Here is a 17,115-nt window from a genome sequence, read left to right as displayed (position 1 = left end):
CTCTCTCTCTCTCTCTCTCTCTCTCTCTCTCTCTCTCTCTCTCTCTGTCTCTCTGTCTCTCTGTCTCCCTCTCTCCCTCCTCCCTCAACTTTTTACTTTTGCAGACTGCTTGATGAAATTACTGTTTTACGTTGCCAGTCATTAAAAGTGACCTTCAGGACAAAGCTAATTTTGTATCTCTCTTTTGGCATGCAACCAAAAGGAAGCATCCAGTGCAAAAAGGAAGCATCCAGAAATAATCCTTCAACACCCAGCCAGCATCGCCCTGGAATTTTACTATTCCAAAGCACAAAACACAGAGTCTCTCAGAGCACGCAAGAGGCGTCAGCAATGCTGTCAGCAGCCTATTGTTTTGAAATAATTTTTCAGAATAATTTTCACTTGTCCCGCAGCGGTGCGCATTTCCTGAAGATACCTTGAGCATCTTTAGAGAATTCATTATAGTGACTTGGGCTGTCTGAAAGGCTGGCTGTTGACCTCTGCTTTATGACACGTGGGTATGCCACCCGTCAGATGAGGACGGCAAGCCCAGAGCTCCCTGGTCAGTTTCTATTTATCTTCTCTAATGAGGTAGAGATGTTTATTACCAGCTCATCGGAAATACGCCATGAGCTGCCCGACATAGATGTCTTTTCAAAACCAAGTCTTTCTCTGTGACACTGGACTCTATTAGGAACAGGAAGTGTAAGAGGCAGATTGTCTTTCTTAGGTAAAAGCTCTCCAGTTGTCTCCAAAGAGGCCCTTCAGGGTGACATTAATAATCTTTGAGAGTGTGTTTCAGGCTAAGAAACCTGGGGTTATTAGCACATCAAAATGAGCCTCTTCTCAGGAAGGAACACTCATTAGCTGACTTGGTATCTGACATGCCAGCAAGCCTTCGCTCATGAATTTCCCTTCTGAGAGTTAGAAATCACCCTCATTTCTTATGTAGAGCTTCTGTTACCACAGGCCACACACATTCACAACGGGAGAGTCCGAAATACTCTGTAAATAAAGATAAGACCCAGCTAACAAAAGCCCACTACAGAGTTGCATTTGCTTTCTGTCCTAACAAATAATCATGATGTATTTCCTCTCCATTCCAAAATATACCATGCTATTCTGCAGTGGCTACCTTGGTTGGCTGGTTGGTTGGTTCATTCGTTCGTTCGTTCATTTGCTCGTTCGTTGGTTTGTCTGAAACCCAGGCTAGCCCCCAGCTTGTTATGTTGCTGAGGGTAACTTCAAACTCCTGATCGTGCAGTTTCCCCCTGAAGGGTGCTGGGATTACAGGCTTCCCCAACCACATCCGGTTTGATGCAGGGCCAGGAGTGAAGGCCACACACACACACACACACACACACACACACACACACACACACACACACCACACACACGCTAGGCAAGCACGTGACCTGGTGAATTCCGTCCCCAGCTTTCCACTGCCTTCTGAACTACATAGCGCTGCAATATGTTAGACTCACTTCGTTACTGAAGCACAACACTTCACTATTGAACATGAAACTAGAGGGCGGGAAATACCCAGTTTGAAAATAGGCATCCGAGTAAAGAGACCACGATGCAGATCTCACCCTCTCCTCAACCAAGCACAATATTCATTCCCGCACATCAGCAGGCATTGTTATTTATTTGTTTGTTTGAGACAGGGCCTCATGTAGCCCAAGTTGGTCTCAGGCTCACTGTGCAGCCTAGGCTGGCCTAGCCTTCCTCATTCTCCAACCTCCACATTCCCAGTGCTCGGAAGACGGGTGTGTCTCACCTGGAGGCAGCAAGCTGTTTCTAGAAGAGCTCTAAAAGCTTCAACACCTGGCTGGCATCCTGCATGAATAGATAATTCTGCTCTCAGAAGCCATAGGTCATTAAACAAAAATTCCGGGGCCTGGTGCGGGATACCTGCCCAAGAGCTGTTAGCCAGGGAGACTGCAGAGGCTTTCAAAACAATGGAAGATGCAGGACGTGATGGCTCACACTTTTAATCTCAGAACGCAGGAGACAGAGGCAGGTGGATGGATCTCTGTCAGCTAGAAGCCAGCCTGGTCTGTATAGTGAATTTCAGAACAAATAAGTTTACACAGACTCTTGTCTCAAAAACAGAAAAATGTGAAAATGGAAGCTATTGTCATTGCTCTTGGTCGCCTACCAGAACTAGATAAAAAGACCCCCATTGCTGGAGACACCACAAACTCTGGAAACACAGATAAATCAAGTAGGAACTCATGTAGCCCAGCTTCCTCCCAGCTGACTGGCATTCATAGCACTGAAAGGTGGCATGCAGACTGCAGGGCAGAAAAGGCATTAGCAGACTTACCCAGCTGTGGACCCTGGTACCAACAATACTGACCTGCCAGACAAGATGCCATAGCGGTATGAGTGCCTGGGGGGCAGTCAACCCCTCTCTAGTTGGCTATCAGGACTTTTCCTTGGGGATGAACATCTACCCAGGATTATCCACTGTTTAAAGTCCACAGCAGTAGGAGGTCATAGACCCTAGGGGAGAACTCACTATGCTAAAAAGACAGGCAGCCTAACTGCTTTCTACCTCTCAGCTGGAAAAACTCAATTTCTGCAGTGGGAGACAGTTAATGCAGGACTACTGCTCAAAGGACAGATAAGGACATTTATATCACCCCTTCCAAGGCCCAGGAGACAACACAGAGGGGGATGGAAGGATTCTAAGACTTAAAGATTAGGAAAGAATGCTGTGAAATATTGTCTTCTGGATAAAGCATGGCCGATGTAGTCATGGACACACAGCAAGTGTGTGCACAAAAAACAGCCAGGCAGTGGTTGCTCATGACTTTAATCCAGAGGTTTCCCAACCTTGCTAATGCTTTGATCCTTTAATAAAGCCCGTATGTTTTGGTGACCTCCTATCTTAGTTAGGGGTTCTATTGCTATGAAGAAACACCATGACCACGGTAACTCTTATAGAGGAAAACATCTCACTGGGGCTGGCTTGCAGTTTCAGAGGTAACATACAGTCCATTACCAGCATGGCGGGAAACATGGTGGCATGCAGACAGACATAGTGCTGGAGAAGACGCTGAAAGTTCTACATTTTGATCCACAGGCAGCAGGAGAGACTGTGTCCCATACTGGGCATAGCATGAGTATATGAGGCCTCAAAGCCTGCCTTCACAGTGACACATTTCCTCCAACAAGACCACACCAACTCCAGGAACAAGGGCACACCTCCTAATAGTGCCATGCCTTATGGGCCAAGCATTCAAACACATGAGTCTATAGAGGTCATACCTATTCAAACTACCACACCCCCAACCATAAATCTAAAGTCATCTGAGAAAAAAGCCTCAGTAGAGAAACTGCCAGGATCAGCTTGGTATGTGGGCATGTCTGTGGGAGATGACTTTGACAATTAACTGATATGGGGGCTCAGCCCACTGTGGGCAGTGCCATCCTTAGGCTCTGGGCAGGTTAAGAGACCTAGCTAGGCATGAGCCTGAAGCATTTGCTACCGGGTTTCAGGTCCCTTCCTTGACTTCCCTTCATGATGGACCAGGACCTGGGAACATAAGATGAAATAAACCCTTTCTTCCTCCAAGTTGCTTGTGGTCAGGGTTTTATCACAGCAATAGAAAGCAAACAAGAATTGACCGAAAGAAATATTTGCCTCTTTAAAAATGCAGAATTCTGCTAACATCATTTCAAATTCGAAACAAACATATTGCAGCTGACAAAATTAAAATAGAACAAAAATACCTCCTCAAGAAAAACAAGTTTCTATGAGAAAGGAGGGAAGAAACATAAAACCCAAGATGAGACAGAGAACATTCTAAACCAATAATTAGAAAACATACAAGGGAAAAATGCTTACACTCGAGCTGCTCTGAGCTACTTAGCGTGAAGTGGAACCATCAGATCCCCAGCTCTAGTACAAATGAAAAACAAGACTGCAAATTTTTCTAACCTTTGTTATGAGATGCTCTTTATAACACTCGGCCTCGGGCTGAGGATGCACAAGGGGCTGGGTCTAATCCCCAGCACTTGAGAACACTTGAGAAGGCAGAATTAGAACTTCAGGGTCACCCTCGTCTACACAGCAATTTCAAGGCCATCCTGGAACACTTGAGACCTTGTCTCAAAAAGCTATGTTGAGGTTAGAGAGATAGCTCTGTGGTTAAAAGCGCAAACTTCTTCTCTCACAGAAGACAGGAGTTTGATTCCCAGAACCATGTCAGGCAGCTCACAGCTGCCTATAACTCCAGCTCTACGGGGATCCAGTTGACACCTCTGACCTCTTCAGGCAAGCATGCTTATGTGAACTAACACACACATGCATACAAAAGGTGCTGACAGAGATTATTGGGCTTTACAATGTTAGCATCGGGTTTTAGTGACTCATGTTTTCCTCCATCTAGCTCAACTCTAGCATGACAGACAGACAGACAGACAGACAGACAGACAGACAGACACACTGGAAATGCCCAACCCCTTCTGGTCCATTAACCCACGAGTGACACTGAGAATACAGGAGATCCTGACAAGGGAAGTCCTGCTGCTCCAGTCTTAAAAAGATAAGCAAAAACGCAGGGAGTCCTGGTAGTCCAAGAGCCTCATTTAAGTCAACTCGCCAACAGAGCGGAACACAAATAAGAATTACTCAGCAGACATTAAAATATATATGTGGTGGGACTGGGACTAAGCATTTGCATAATGCATTTGATAAATGCAAATTAAAACCACAGTGACACGCTGCTAGCCATGACAGTGACTGGATGTTTATATTTCAAGAGCCCGCTTACTTTTACGCCAGTAAAAGAACTTGAAAGTCACATGAAGCAGGGACAAGAGCTCCCAGCAACAAAGCACTACACAGAACATGAAGGCTGGGGTGGGGCCAGGGGCTGTGGCAAACTCACTAGACTGAGATCAGCAGAGAAAACCACCACCAAAGCCAGATGCTGGGGCCACAGTGACCAGGACCATCTCCTGGAGAACTCGCAACTTGTCATTACGGCAGATCTGAGTCAGAGTCTATCCATGCAGGCCACCATTGATCTTAGCCCCAGGACACTGACCGAGTTGACTCATTGTTCCCCGTATCCACAAAACCCGCAACAATTAAAAAAGGCCTTTTCTCTCCAGCTTGACTTTGACATCCTTTTACCCTCGGCCAAGAGAAAGTGCTGCTGCTTTTCAGGGAACGTGTATTGGGGCCTCCTGAGGTACCCCAGGATAATCAACTTTAAAGTCAATTGACTAGTCAAGCTAAATTATAATCTACATTTTTTTTGTTGTTTGTTTTTTTGCTTGTTTGTTTTGTTTTTGCCTGTAATATGACATCACAGTATGTCACCAGGGGAAAGAGGTCTAAAGATCAGGAGATAAGACACTTGTTAGACTGCATGCACTTACATGTAGATTTTACATGCATTTTACATGATGTAGCACTCAAAAGTAGAAAGCAAACAAAAATCAAAATGTCCTAATTGAATTCAATACCAACTTTTTTTCTTTTGAGACAGGGTCTCACTATGTAGACCTGACTAACCTCACACTTGGAGATCCACCTGCCTCTGCCTCATGCATGCTGGGAGTAAAGACGTGCGCCGCCATGCCTGGCTCAATACTACTACTTTTTAAAATAATGGGCATTGCTTTTGTAACCTATTTTATGTGTAAGAGTGTTTTGCCTGCAGGTGTGTAAGCACACCACATGGGTGCCTGGTGTCCACAGAGGTCAGAAGAGCATGTCAGATCCCCTGGAACTAAAGTTAGGGATGGCTTTTAGTCATTATGTGGAACTGGGAACCAACCGTGTGCTCTGTAAGAGCAACAAGTGTTCTTAACCACAAACCAACTCTCTAGTCCCATAGGATGGTTTTATCTACCTAATCTTGTTTATTTATCGATTCATTCATTCATTCATTCATTTCGAGACAGAGTTTCTCTGTGTAGCCTAAACTGTCCTAGAACTCATTCTTCAGAGCAGGCTGGCCTTGAACTCAGATCTGCTGGCCTCTGCCTCCTGACTGCTGGGATCAAAGATATGCATCACTGTTCCTGGAAATTTCAAGAGTACTAACTCATATTGTTCTAGTGACAGCATCTAATACCCTTTCAGTTTATATTTTTAAAGAGTATGACATCAATAAGGAATTTTTATTTTTCAGGAATGTGGCCAAAGCAGATGGTTCAGCAAGTAGAAGTATTTGCTACATCCACAGGAGAAGCAGAGTTCAAATCCCCAACACCCATACAAACGCTGGGTGGGCATGGCCACCCACCAATAAGTCCAACACAGAGGCAGGTCGGAGCTGCTGGGACCAGAGCTAGTTGGCTAGATTAATCAGACTAGTAAGCTGCAAGCTCGGAGTTTAATTTAGAGGCCTTGCCTCAATAAATAAAGTGGAATGACTGAAGAAGACAACCAAACTCTGGCTTACACACATATGTGAACATGCATGCACACCACATACACACACACATGCACACACACAAATGAAAATAAATACCAACATTAACCTTGCTATAGAAAGAAATGCTGATAACATATACTATTAGTCTCTCCCACTATTGGCCAAAACCTGTCATTTTAATTTCCTCTTGAATAAAAGTGTGCCCTTTCAAATATTTGTAATAACAGGCCTATTGCTGGGTTTGTGCAACACTCAAAATTATGTGCAGTTACAGGTTTAACTACTCACAGGAAAAAAATACAAACCGGGCTGGGGAAGAGGCTACAGGGTCCTTGGCCAGCATTAGTCAAGGCTGTCAATGGAATAAATAATAAGGAAAGGGCCAGCAAGATAGCCCAACAAGAAAAAGCACCTGCCGCAGGGCACCACGGAGTTGGCTTGGTCTAACCGCCTTAAGGCAGTCATCAGAGGTTTTCAGGTTAGCGCCTGTGGCTCCTGAGCACTGTGTTCCTTCCAGTTCCTGAGAGACTGGCACACTCCCTCAGGCAGTAGAGCGTTCAGGCCACTCTGTGTTTCCCTGTATGTTCCCTCAGAAGCCAAGGAAGCATGGAAACCTGACAGGAGAATTGGTCTTAGACATTAATCTTGTGTACCCTGTACAGCTTGCAAATTTCATTGTATTCTGGCAATACAACTGTACTGATCCTGACAGTGCCATTATGTTCTGTTTCTGATAAAAGTATACAAAGTCTGATTGCTCTCAATAAAATTGTCACAGCCTCAGTTGTGCTGCAGCCCTTCAACCAGCCTGATTTAATTCCTCACAACCATATTGGGTGACGTTGTCCTGGTAAGTAAATACTGGCACTTACAATCTGTTCCTGCTCCCATAGGCACAGGCACACACACTCAGTTTAAAAAGAGACAGACAGACAGATAGACAGACAGACAGACAAGGAAACAGAGCTGGCAAGATGGAACAGCAGGTAAAGCAGTCACTCACTGCCCAACCATTCAGGCCTGATGACCCGAGTCTGATCCCTGGAACCCACATAACAGCAGATCTCTGCATGTGCAACCACACACAAATTAAAAACAAAACTAAGAAACTTGAAAGACTGGGGAGTCAAAAGAAGCAAGAATAATTTAATACTCTGGATTAGCTCTCAAAACAAAGTATACTAATGGAAAAGTAGTAAAATTCAAATAAAAACCTGAACTGAACAAACAGTAACCCGTTAATGTCAGTTCCTGGTAACACTGAATTGTCAACCACGGGGACTCTGTAAGCAGGACCCAAACACACTTTCTATAAACCAAGTATTTTTCTGAAAGTTTATTTTTAACATGTTACAAAACTGAGTTTATTATTCTAGAGAAAACAGCCTTCAGACTTGGTATTAAAAGATATCTACACTGTGGAATACTGTAAGAAGCACCAGCCAAGGCTTTCTGTTGCCTTCCTGAACATTCTAAGTGCTCCAGCTACACCACCCACACCTCACACAGGCACAGCACCTGATGTTCCAGGCTGAGACCGTTACTACAAAGGATGACAACAGTTGTGCGACACTGATATATTCAACGCCACCGAGAACACACTGGAAAGCAGCTCAAATGGGAAGCTTTATATTATGTATATCTCACAACTTAAAGGGTACAAATACATATGATAGCTTAGATAAAATTTAAATAACATAATCTAAATCTTGTCAAACAAAAAAGACTCATGTGAATCTGTTCACAGGAAGATGTTCAGTCGCTACACATACCTATGAATATTAAAGAAACACTGAACTTTACAGTTTAAATTGTTTATGACACGTGAATTATACTTCAATAAAACTTAGGACCACACTGATTCGACTCCTAAGGAGGAGTTACAGTATCCCATAAATTTTAGACCCACATTCCAATGACATGCTGAGAAAGAACCAAGTTAATAAAAACGTTGACTCAGGATGGTTGGTAGATGAGGAAAAGTCTGTGCCTGACCACAGGGTTCTCTGGTCACAGGGCAAGAGCAAAGGCAGGACCATAAGACACAGGAACGAAGCTGACCAAAGACCTTTATTCTGGTCTCCTCACTCACTGAGCCACACTTATGCGGAACGGTCCTCTCATCGCTGCCCCAAGCAGCGTAGGCTACATCCAGGCTGTGGAAGACAGACTGAGGAAGGGAAGACTTTGTGGAGATGTCTGCAGCTTGGGTAAAGTAGAAGAAGATTGTGTGCATGCGCAGACTCTCTCCAAAGCTGAGGCTTGCACAGGGAAAGATGAAGGATGCAGCAAAGGCTCACCAAGTCATCCAGCTCTGTAATCAATCCAAGGTACCTAAAGCAGAAAGGGCAATGTGTAAAGCACGGTGTCTCAGCCTGGGGGGTGGGGGTCACACTGGGCAAAGTTAAAGCATATGGGCGTTCCTGGTAACGGCCGTTCCAATCTGAGGAATGAAGAACACTGGTCCAAAAGACCCGCGGGGAGATGCCATTAGAAAAGGAGTCATCCGGGACTAAGCTACCAGTGCACAGAACTGGACTCGGGGCTGGAGTTAAAGCTGGGGAGAGCTAAATAACTGATGCATTACTCAGTGAACACTAAAAACTGATAAAAGTTCTCTAAGCAAAGCACGTATAATTTGAAAAGATTCCCTTTTAATTACATGTATTTTTGTATGTGAGTGTGCATATGCAATGTCCAATTAGACCAAAAGAAGGCATCAAGATGCCCTGCAGCTGGAGTCACAGTGTGGATACTGAAACTGGACTGGGAGCCTCTGCTAAAGCAGTCTTAACTGCTGAGCCATCTCTCCAGTCCCTCTAACCTCTTCTCAGAAGGTCCTAGATTACACTGGGCACCTGAGCACACAGGTCTGCATACCCTCCAAGATTCTATCCAAAAGAGAAAAAGCTTTTAAAAAGACATAAACCTACAACAGAGAACCAAGATGTAATAGCAGGTGGGCAAATTCAACAACAGAAAAGGAATGATCAACATCTCACTGAAGCGTATTTATAAATAGAGCAAAAAAGACTTGCGCCTGATAGAGAGGGGGATGCAAGAAAGAGGCACTATCTCCCACCCCAGAACCAGCAGAAGGCCCTAGGCCAGCGGTTCTCAATTTATGGGTCAGAACCCCTTATCTTATCTCCAAATATATTTAATTACAATTTATTACAGTACAAAGTTAGTTATGAAGTCACAACAAGAATAATTTTATGGTTGGGTCAGCACAACATGAGGAACGATCTTAAAGGGCTGCAGCATTAGGAAGGCTGAGAACCACTACACTAGACCCAGTTACCAGGACTGACACAGAACTGAGAGGAAAGGAGCTAATGACCCACGTGACACAGGCTTGCCTCCCCACATGCCTCTTACAATCCTCCCTGTAGGCAGAAGCTAGGGAGTTACCATATATGGAAAAGAAGAAGAAAAGCACAGGAGTTTCTTCAAAATAACCAAGTGACCTGCCTATCTGGGCAGCCTTCGGCAAGCGCACGCCAGGGAGCACTCTGACTCTGGCTTGTAGGGCCTGGGCATGGCATCCACTGCCTCTTCTATCCACCCTGGAGTAAGGCTGCAGAGCAACAACACACTGCTTTCCAGACACACAGCTCCCCAAGAAGCCTTATTACCCTCCCATGTTGGCACAGGAAAAACACTGAAGGAGCCTGCACAGTACAAGGAGAGGCCAAAGTTATTAATTATATAATAAAGCATATTTCAGGGAACTAAACATTAGAAAAAAATCAAACCAGAGACACTTCTAACTAAAAAAATCATAAATTTCTTTGGGATTTTGTGTTGTTGTCTGAGGAAGCAAGTCACTGATTAGGATGGATTGGCGTTCCTTTGTAGCACAGGCTGGCCTCAAATTTAAAATCCTCCTGCCTCAGTGTCCTAAGGTCTGGGATTTACAAGCATGAGCCACCATGCCTTGCAACTTTGGCAAATCTCTGTTGAGAGCAAGGAACAAAGCTAAACTTATTATAAAAATAAAATTTCTCGCCGGGCGGTGGTGGTGCACGCCTTTAATCCCAGCACTTGGGAGGCAGAGGTAGGCGGATCTTTGTGAGTTCGAGGCCAGCCTGGTCTACAAGAGCTAGTTCCAGGACAGGCTCCGTAGCTACAGAGGAACCCTGTCTCAAAAAACCAAAAAAAAATAATTAATTAAAAAAAATAAAAATAAAATTTCTCAATAATTGAAAACGAATCATCACACAAACCTGCAACCTAGAGAGGGCCAAGTCACAAAGTCAGGCCAAAGCTGTGGTGGCCCTGAAGGCATCTGCCAATCTGAAAGACGGCTGAGTAGCTGTTTGGCAGGCTGAGGGAAGCAACAGTCAAACCTCAGAGTCTGTCCAAATGAGAGGTGGAATAATACCCTTTAAGCGGGAGCCTCAAAATCACTACTAGAAACAACATCAGTCAATCTATAAATTAAATATTGTCACAAACAATATAATATTGAACTTTTACAAACCTAACCACATGGTCTTACATAAAAAACAGAAACAGAATTGTAAGTGAAAATAACCTGCAGTTGTGACTGAAGAATTTAACAGGCAATACGTAAAATAAGTAAACAAAACAGAATATCTGCACAGTATCCTTTGGCCTTGGACCTAGCAACTAGAATAGTCTCTTCAAGCATATACAGAACAATGCCAAGGATGACCATACACTGGGCTACGACCATTAACTGAAGTTATTTTTAAGACAAATAGGTGGAAAGACAAAGATCTGCAACTTAGGGAGAATTCTCAAAAATCTAGACTTGAAGCAGCCATTGGGAAGGGATCTTAGAAGACATGTGAAAAGAACATATAGAGTGTAGGGACACAGGCTGACACAGAGAGGCAGAACGGAGTGAAGAGTAACGAGCACCAGATCATTATATTATTATTATTTACTACCACATGGGAGGCGATGAAGAAAAGGAGTTCACAGTGCTGAGCTACAGGAGCCCCTGTCTTTAAAAGTTAGGAACTGAGGGTGGAGAGATCACTCAGTGATTGGAGTGTTGCTGCTCCTCCAGAGGACCGGAATTTAGTTCCCAGCACTGTTTAGCAGCTAACAACCACCTGTAACTCCAGCTCCAGGGGATTGGATGCCAGCTTCTGACCCTATGGGTACCTGCACACATGTGGCATATCATATACTCAAACAAAAACACAGACACATAAATAAAAATTAATCTTTAAAAAAATCTACAAATTGTTTCTAATTCCTAACATGACAAGGGGCAAGGCTGATATTTAGGGATGGAGATTTACATAGGATTCAAACTCTAAATCCGGCTAACTCCGCCAGTGTTTTTATACTCCCCTTCTCCTTTTAAGCTAACAATTTCCCAGAATTCTCTAACTCCCAAGAATGGAAAATGTTTCTTTTTTTCCTAAAAACAGGAAGCAGGGAGAACTGTTTCCATGTACAGAGGAAAAGCAGGAATCTGTTTCTGTAAGGTTTGAACTCACATCACCTGCAGGGAAAAGATCTGTGCTAACGGTGAACTCACCTTCTAGAAAAGCAAATTCATCCACAGCTTCTATTGCATTATCTGAAATACAAGAAAAGGGAATATTGATTAGCTCTTGGCATTTGGACCTCAGACCCAAAACTATACAGTCCACAATCTTTACTTGCATAAAGATAGGGGGTTTTATGCAAATGACATTATTATAAAATATATCCCTTGATGTTGTGAGATCCATTTTTACACTATTAATTCTCACGTATTAACTGTCTCTCTATAAAAGCCCACGCAAACACTCTCTAGTCAGAAAACCTCCTACAGTCTTGTTTAGTACCTAAATCCACTTTTCTCTCCACTCTAAAGTTACTCTTTCTAAAGAAAAAGAGCTTGGCAAGATAGAAGTGAGAGATACGGTCTGTAAAAGCTTACGCATGTGCAAGGGTTGCCAGCTAGATGAATAAATCAAAACCCAAACTTCCCCAGGCCTGTGATGCCTTGTGAAGCAGGTGTAAGAAAGTCTAGCCGGCAGGGAGTGATGGTGCATGTCTTTAATCCCAGCACTCACAAGCAGAGGCAGGTGGATCTCTGTGAGTTCCAGGACAGCCTGGTCTACAGAGCAAAGTTCTAGCTAGGTGTTATTACACGGAGACACCCTGTCTCAAAAAACCAAAACGAACGAATCAAGAAAAAAAGCCAACACCTAGCCCATGGTCCCCGTGTCCACCCTGAGGAACCCCAGGGACTTTACCCAAATCTCTCCTCTGGAGGGTTTTCCTCTTTCCTTGTTGAGCACAGCAGTAAGCATCCTTTGCGATAGTCTCCACGAACAGTTCCTGCGAAGCAAACAAGCAGAGGAAAGATTAGTTGATGGGGGGGGGGGGGGTGACCTTGTGTATAAGCGGAGCACGGAGGGTGAGAGCGATTCTATCAGACAGGAAAGTTCTAGAGCTAAGGTTGCCCTTAACTTCATGAAGATACTTCTGCTATTCCTTCCCCTAATAGACTAGCCGGTTCATCCTCCTCCTGCTGATACTTATGAATCCACCCCACTCAATCACTGTGGACCCATTCAGGTTCTACGTGAACCACCGGAGACGCACACTAAAGCTGAGTGGGCCATGGTTAAGACACGAGTGGCCAACAAACTCAAAGGGCCCTGCAGCCGCTTTCCCAGGCCTCTTGAGAAGTCAGGTGAGCACACCTGGGTCCGCTAGGCCACGCCCCGAGCCACGCCCCCTCGCGCCACGCCCCCCGACCCCAGAGCCCTTGCTTTCCCGCGGTACCGCGGCACGCGCCAGGATAAAGATGGCTTCCTGTCCCGCGAGCGTTACATCAGGGTCCGCCTTCACCAGAGCCTTCACTCTGGCCAGAGGCAGCCTGGAGAGCCGAGCCCCGGGTGCAGTCGTCGGGGCTTGGGCCTGCGTAGCCGCGGCCTCCCCTCCAGGAGCCTCCTCCTCTCTGGGCGTCCCGCTCCCAGCCGCCGCCGCCGCCATCCCCACCCGGAACGTGCTGCGCGCGATCGCCGGCTGAGCGCGCACACGCGGCGCCGGCCCCTTTTCCCGCGCCGGTCGGAGACCACGCCCCTCGGAGTGGGCGTGGCTTGGTCCTCACGAGGCGGGGCGCACCGGAAACGCCCTCTCTGGGTCTAGTGTCTGGTGTGGCCTTCCGGGCTGCTGCAGCCTGGAAGCGGTCGGGTGTGGCCTGGCGGAGCCGGAAGTCCGGAAGCCTAACCGGAGCCTCAGTCCGCGCTGGGAGGTTAACTCTGGGCTGGCCTGGGGTCACCATGGGCGTCACCACATGTTTTAGGTGGACTGGGACGTTTGACAGGCAGAAACGGAAGAAGTTCAGTCCAGGGTGAGGTAACCACTGCAAAAAGCTGTGTGGACTTGGAGAGCAAGTTGTGGTGTCTGTGATTGTTCAAACATGAATTGCATCAGAACAGCGATCGCCTTACGCCTAAAAAAAAAAAAAAAAAAAAGAGGGCTGAATGAATTTGTGTTTCCGTAGGGTATGTCAACATTAATTGTATTTATGTCTAACTACATGACAAGTAACTTCAAAAATAAAAAATTGAGTGAGAAAACTAATGTCTCCTTTTGAAAACCATTGGATAGTCTAGCTGCTTCTGAGTTTTGGTACTGCCCGTTTTTGAATGGTTATGGACAGTCCCACCATACTTTGAGAGAATGAGGAAATACTTTGGTGGGCTGTGGTGGTGCACACCTTTAATCCAGGCACTCACGTAACAGAAACTGAGTTTGAGGCCAATCTTGTCTACAGGGAAGAGTGCCAGGCCAGCAAGGACTACGTAGGACCTTGTCTTTAAGACATGAAATAGCTTTGACCTCACTGACCTCCAGAAAGGAGCTCCAAGAAGCATCTTCCTCCCACTTCCCCTTGGGTTCTCACACCACACTGAAGTCTGGCATGAAGTGAAAGACCCTACAGACCCCCTCCTCAAAACCCGCAGCTAGCATGCTCCCGGGGGAACGTCCTATTTGCTTAAAGTAAAAAAAAAAAAAAATTCTCCGGATCAGCAGCCAGCCTGCTCTCATAAGAACATCCCATGTGCTTGAGAGAGCAGATGTCTGTGAGATAGGAAGACTGCAAGGCAGGATGTCAATAAGATAGGTAAGATAGGACATCAACAAAGCAGGTTGACTGCAAAACAGGATATCTATAAGATAGGAACAGTCATGCCCCCTCTCCCCCCGCCTCATTCCAATAACCATGCTTTTGCTTCTGTAAACTTGCTTTTTGCTGACACCCTGCCACATTCCGGATCGACCGATAACCACGCTTTTGCTTCTGTAAAACTTGCTTTTTGCTCTTCCCTATAAAAACCCGCCCTCCAGTTGGCAGGTGCGCAAGTCTTCCGAGAGATCTTGCCGCCCGCAGGTACCTGTGTCTACTCAATAAACCTCTTGTGATTTGCATCCTTGCGGTCTCGGCCTGTTCCTTGGCGTTGGGGAGGTCTCCTCCCAAAAAAGGTCCTCGTCGAGGGTCTTTCAGAAGGAGCACTTAAAAATTGCAATAGGCAAGGGAGATGGTTCAGTCAGTAAAGGGCATGCCATCATCAAGGAGCAGAGGTCAAAACACCAGAACACAAGTCAGAGGCCAAGGTGACAGCTAACTCCTGTAACCTCTGCTCTGGGGAGTGGGGTTGCTGAAATCAGCTAGCCTATCCAGACATTGAACCTCTGGTTCTGTGTCAGACACTATCTCAATAAAGGTGGATGGAGAAAAGACATCCATTGTACACCTTAAGCCTTTACACTAACAAATATATCCAACACAAATTTTTAATATAAATCATAATAAAAATTCACTTTTAAAATACTGTGTGCCTAGTTGACTGCTTTGTATAAATATCATTATACCTGGACAAGTGGGGCAGGTAAGTCATTTTAGTTACAGTTAAGATTGAGCCACAGAGTGCTCAGTTGTATACCTGTGGAAGAATGGGAAAACACAGTCACAATGCATTGGGCAATAACTGGAAATCGTTCACTTCCAAATTTAAGTAATAAACTTTGGCTGGGCCTCACTAGAGCAGAATGAATCTTGGCAAGAATTAAAAGCTCCAGGGGAGAAGAGATTAATCCCACTGTACCAGAGCTTTCCTTGGGGCCTTTGTCTTGAATCCTCCCTGGGAAACCAATATACCAAGGAACTTCATTCTCCTTGCTTGACTGTTTGTAGAAATTGCCTAGATTTCTACTCTTTTCACCCCAAGTTTGAAATGATATAAATCCAATATAACCCACAATGACCTCTGCAGGTGGGCTCTCCTCCATCTTGTGACCCCTACCAGGTCTGTGCCTGGACCATGCAGGTTGTGTCTTTAGTTCTTTTGTTTTGACCCAAAGGTTTTCTCAGTTTTAAACCCCAGCCTCTCGTCCTTGAGGAAACTTCTCTTCGTGTGCATGGTTCCACAGTTGAAGTTAAATCACTCGTACCACTGAACACCTGTCCTTAGAGTACTGGTCCTGGTAGTAGCACCCGGCCTCTTCCCTATTTGATTCTTTTTTTAATCAGTATTCAGCCTCTCCAGGTCCATCTTCCCCACACTGGAAACAGAAGGACGACGTCCCTGTCTGGTTTTGTTCACAGAGTCTCCAGACACTAACCATTCACTAAGTATTCATGGAGTCAATAAATCATAATAGCTCATCTGAAATTGACATCTCAAACAGCATGTTAGAATCGGAGGACAAAAGTCATTATTTGATAATGTCTACTAAGGGTTTTTAGTCATTTCTGCAATTACTGTCTTGGGCAATCACTTTTTTTTTTCTATTTTTTCCTTATGTTTTGAGACAGTCGCCCAGGCTGGCCTAGAACTGGTGACAGTCCTCCTGCTTCAGCTCTCAAGTGCTGGGGTCACCAGACCAAGCCTTCGCACTCAGCCTCAAGGAATCAGTTTAACATTTGTTTATCCAATTTGTTTAACAAAAGGTAAATACACCTGTTAACGTTAAAGGCCTGAAAATCAGCTAATGCCCTCCCTTTGCTCATCCTCTGCATGAACAGCATTATACAGCGGCAGAAGTCAGGACTCAGCTGGTCCTGTGCTCTCATCTGTGGGGTCTAGCTGCCCTTGGCATGGTTTATGCGTCACTCTGAGTAGCCATCATGAAGGACCAAAGGCTACCCTAACTCATTCCAGCACATTCCTTTCAGTTCAGTGGTCTGGAATATTGGATTTTCTTACTCACAAGACTAATGTGAAGAATGGGAACTGTACACAGAGCAGAGAGAAGAGAAGAGAGGAGATTCGAGGCCTTACCATAGATAATGAGAGGTACAATAACATGCAGTCATAAATTAAAGTGATACATAGAGCTGAGTGTGGTGGTACACACCTCTATTCCCAGCACTCAGAAGGCACAGGCCAGAGGATGGCCACAACTTTGAGGATAATTTTTTCTACCTACACACTGAATTCCAGAGCAGCCAGTGCTATATAGTGAGAACTGGCCTCAAACAAAACAATAAACATAATGTTTGGAATTATTTACCAAATAATCATACAGTTAAGAATCATTTATTGCTGGACGATGGTGACACACAACTTTGATCCCCCCCCTCCCAGGGGAGGGGGCTTGAAATGGAACTTTCCACTCAAACATTCCAAAGTGAATGTCAGGTGATATGAGATCTCCCACTTATACATTAATGAATAAAGAAACTGCTTTGGACCTATAGCACGGCAGAACATAGATAGGCAGGGAAAACTAAACTGAATGCTGGGAG

At 45.0% G+C, this 17,115-nt stretch overlaps 1 protein-coding gene across 2 annotated transcripts; it reads right to left on the bottom strand.

The window, feature by feature from the left end:
- Positions 1–7,985: 7,985 nt before the first annotated feature.
- Pole4 (DNA polymerase epsilon 4, accessory subunit) lies at positions 7,986–13,775 on the bottom strand. Of its 2 annotated transcripts, none has more exons than XM_026787965.1 (4): positions 13,155–13,775; positions 12,608–12,692; positions 11,902–11,943; positions 7,986–8,714 (listed from the first exon to the last, which is right to left on the bottom strand). In XM_026787965.1, the coding sequence occupies exons 1-4, from the start codon at positions 13,350–13,352 to the stop codon at positions 8,701–8,703; spliced, it is 339 nt and encodes a 112-aa protein (XP_026643766.1). In that variant the 5' UTR covers positions 13,353–13,775; the 3' UTR covers positions 7,986–8,700. The 2 variants fall into 2 exon arrangements, with proteins under 2 accessions (XP_026643766.1, XP_005364756.1); XM_005364699.3 differs by having other exon boundaries at positions 13,143–13,764.
- Positions 13,776–17,115: the final 3,340 nt, after the last annotated feature.

Source organism: Microtus ochrogaster (genome assembly GCF_000317375.1).
Source record: "Microtus ochrogaster isolate Prairie Vole_2 chromosome 14 unlocalized genomic scaffold, MicOch1.0 chr14_random_3, whole genome shotgun sequence".
Classification (NCBI taxonomy): Eukaryota; Metazoa; Chordata; class Mammalia; order Rodentia; family Cricetidae; genus Microtus; species Microtus ochrogaster.
The sequence above is the reverse complement of the archived record's forward strand: the minus strand, read 5'-3'. Positions and strand labels throughout refer to the sequence as shown.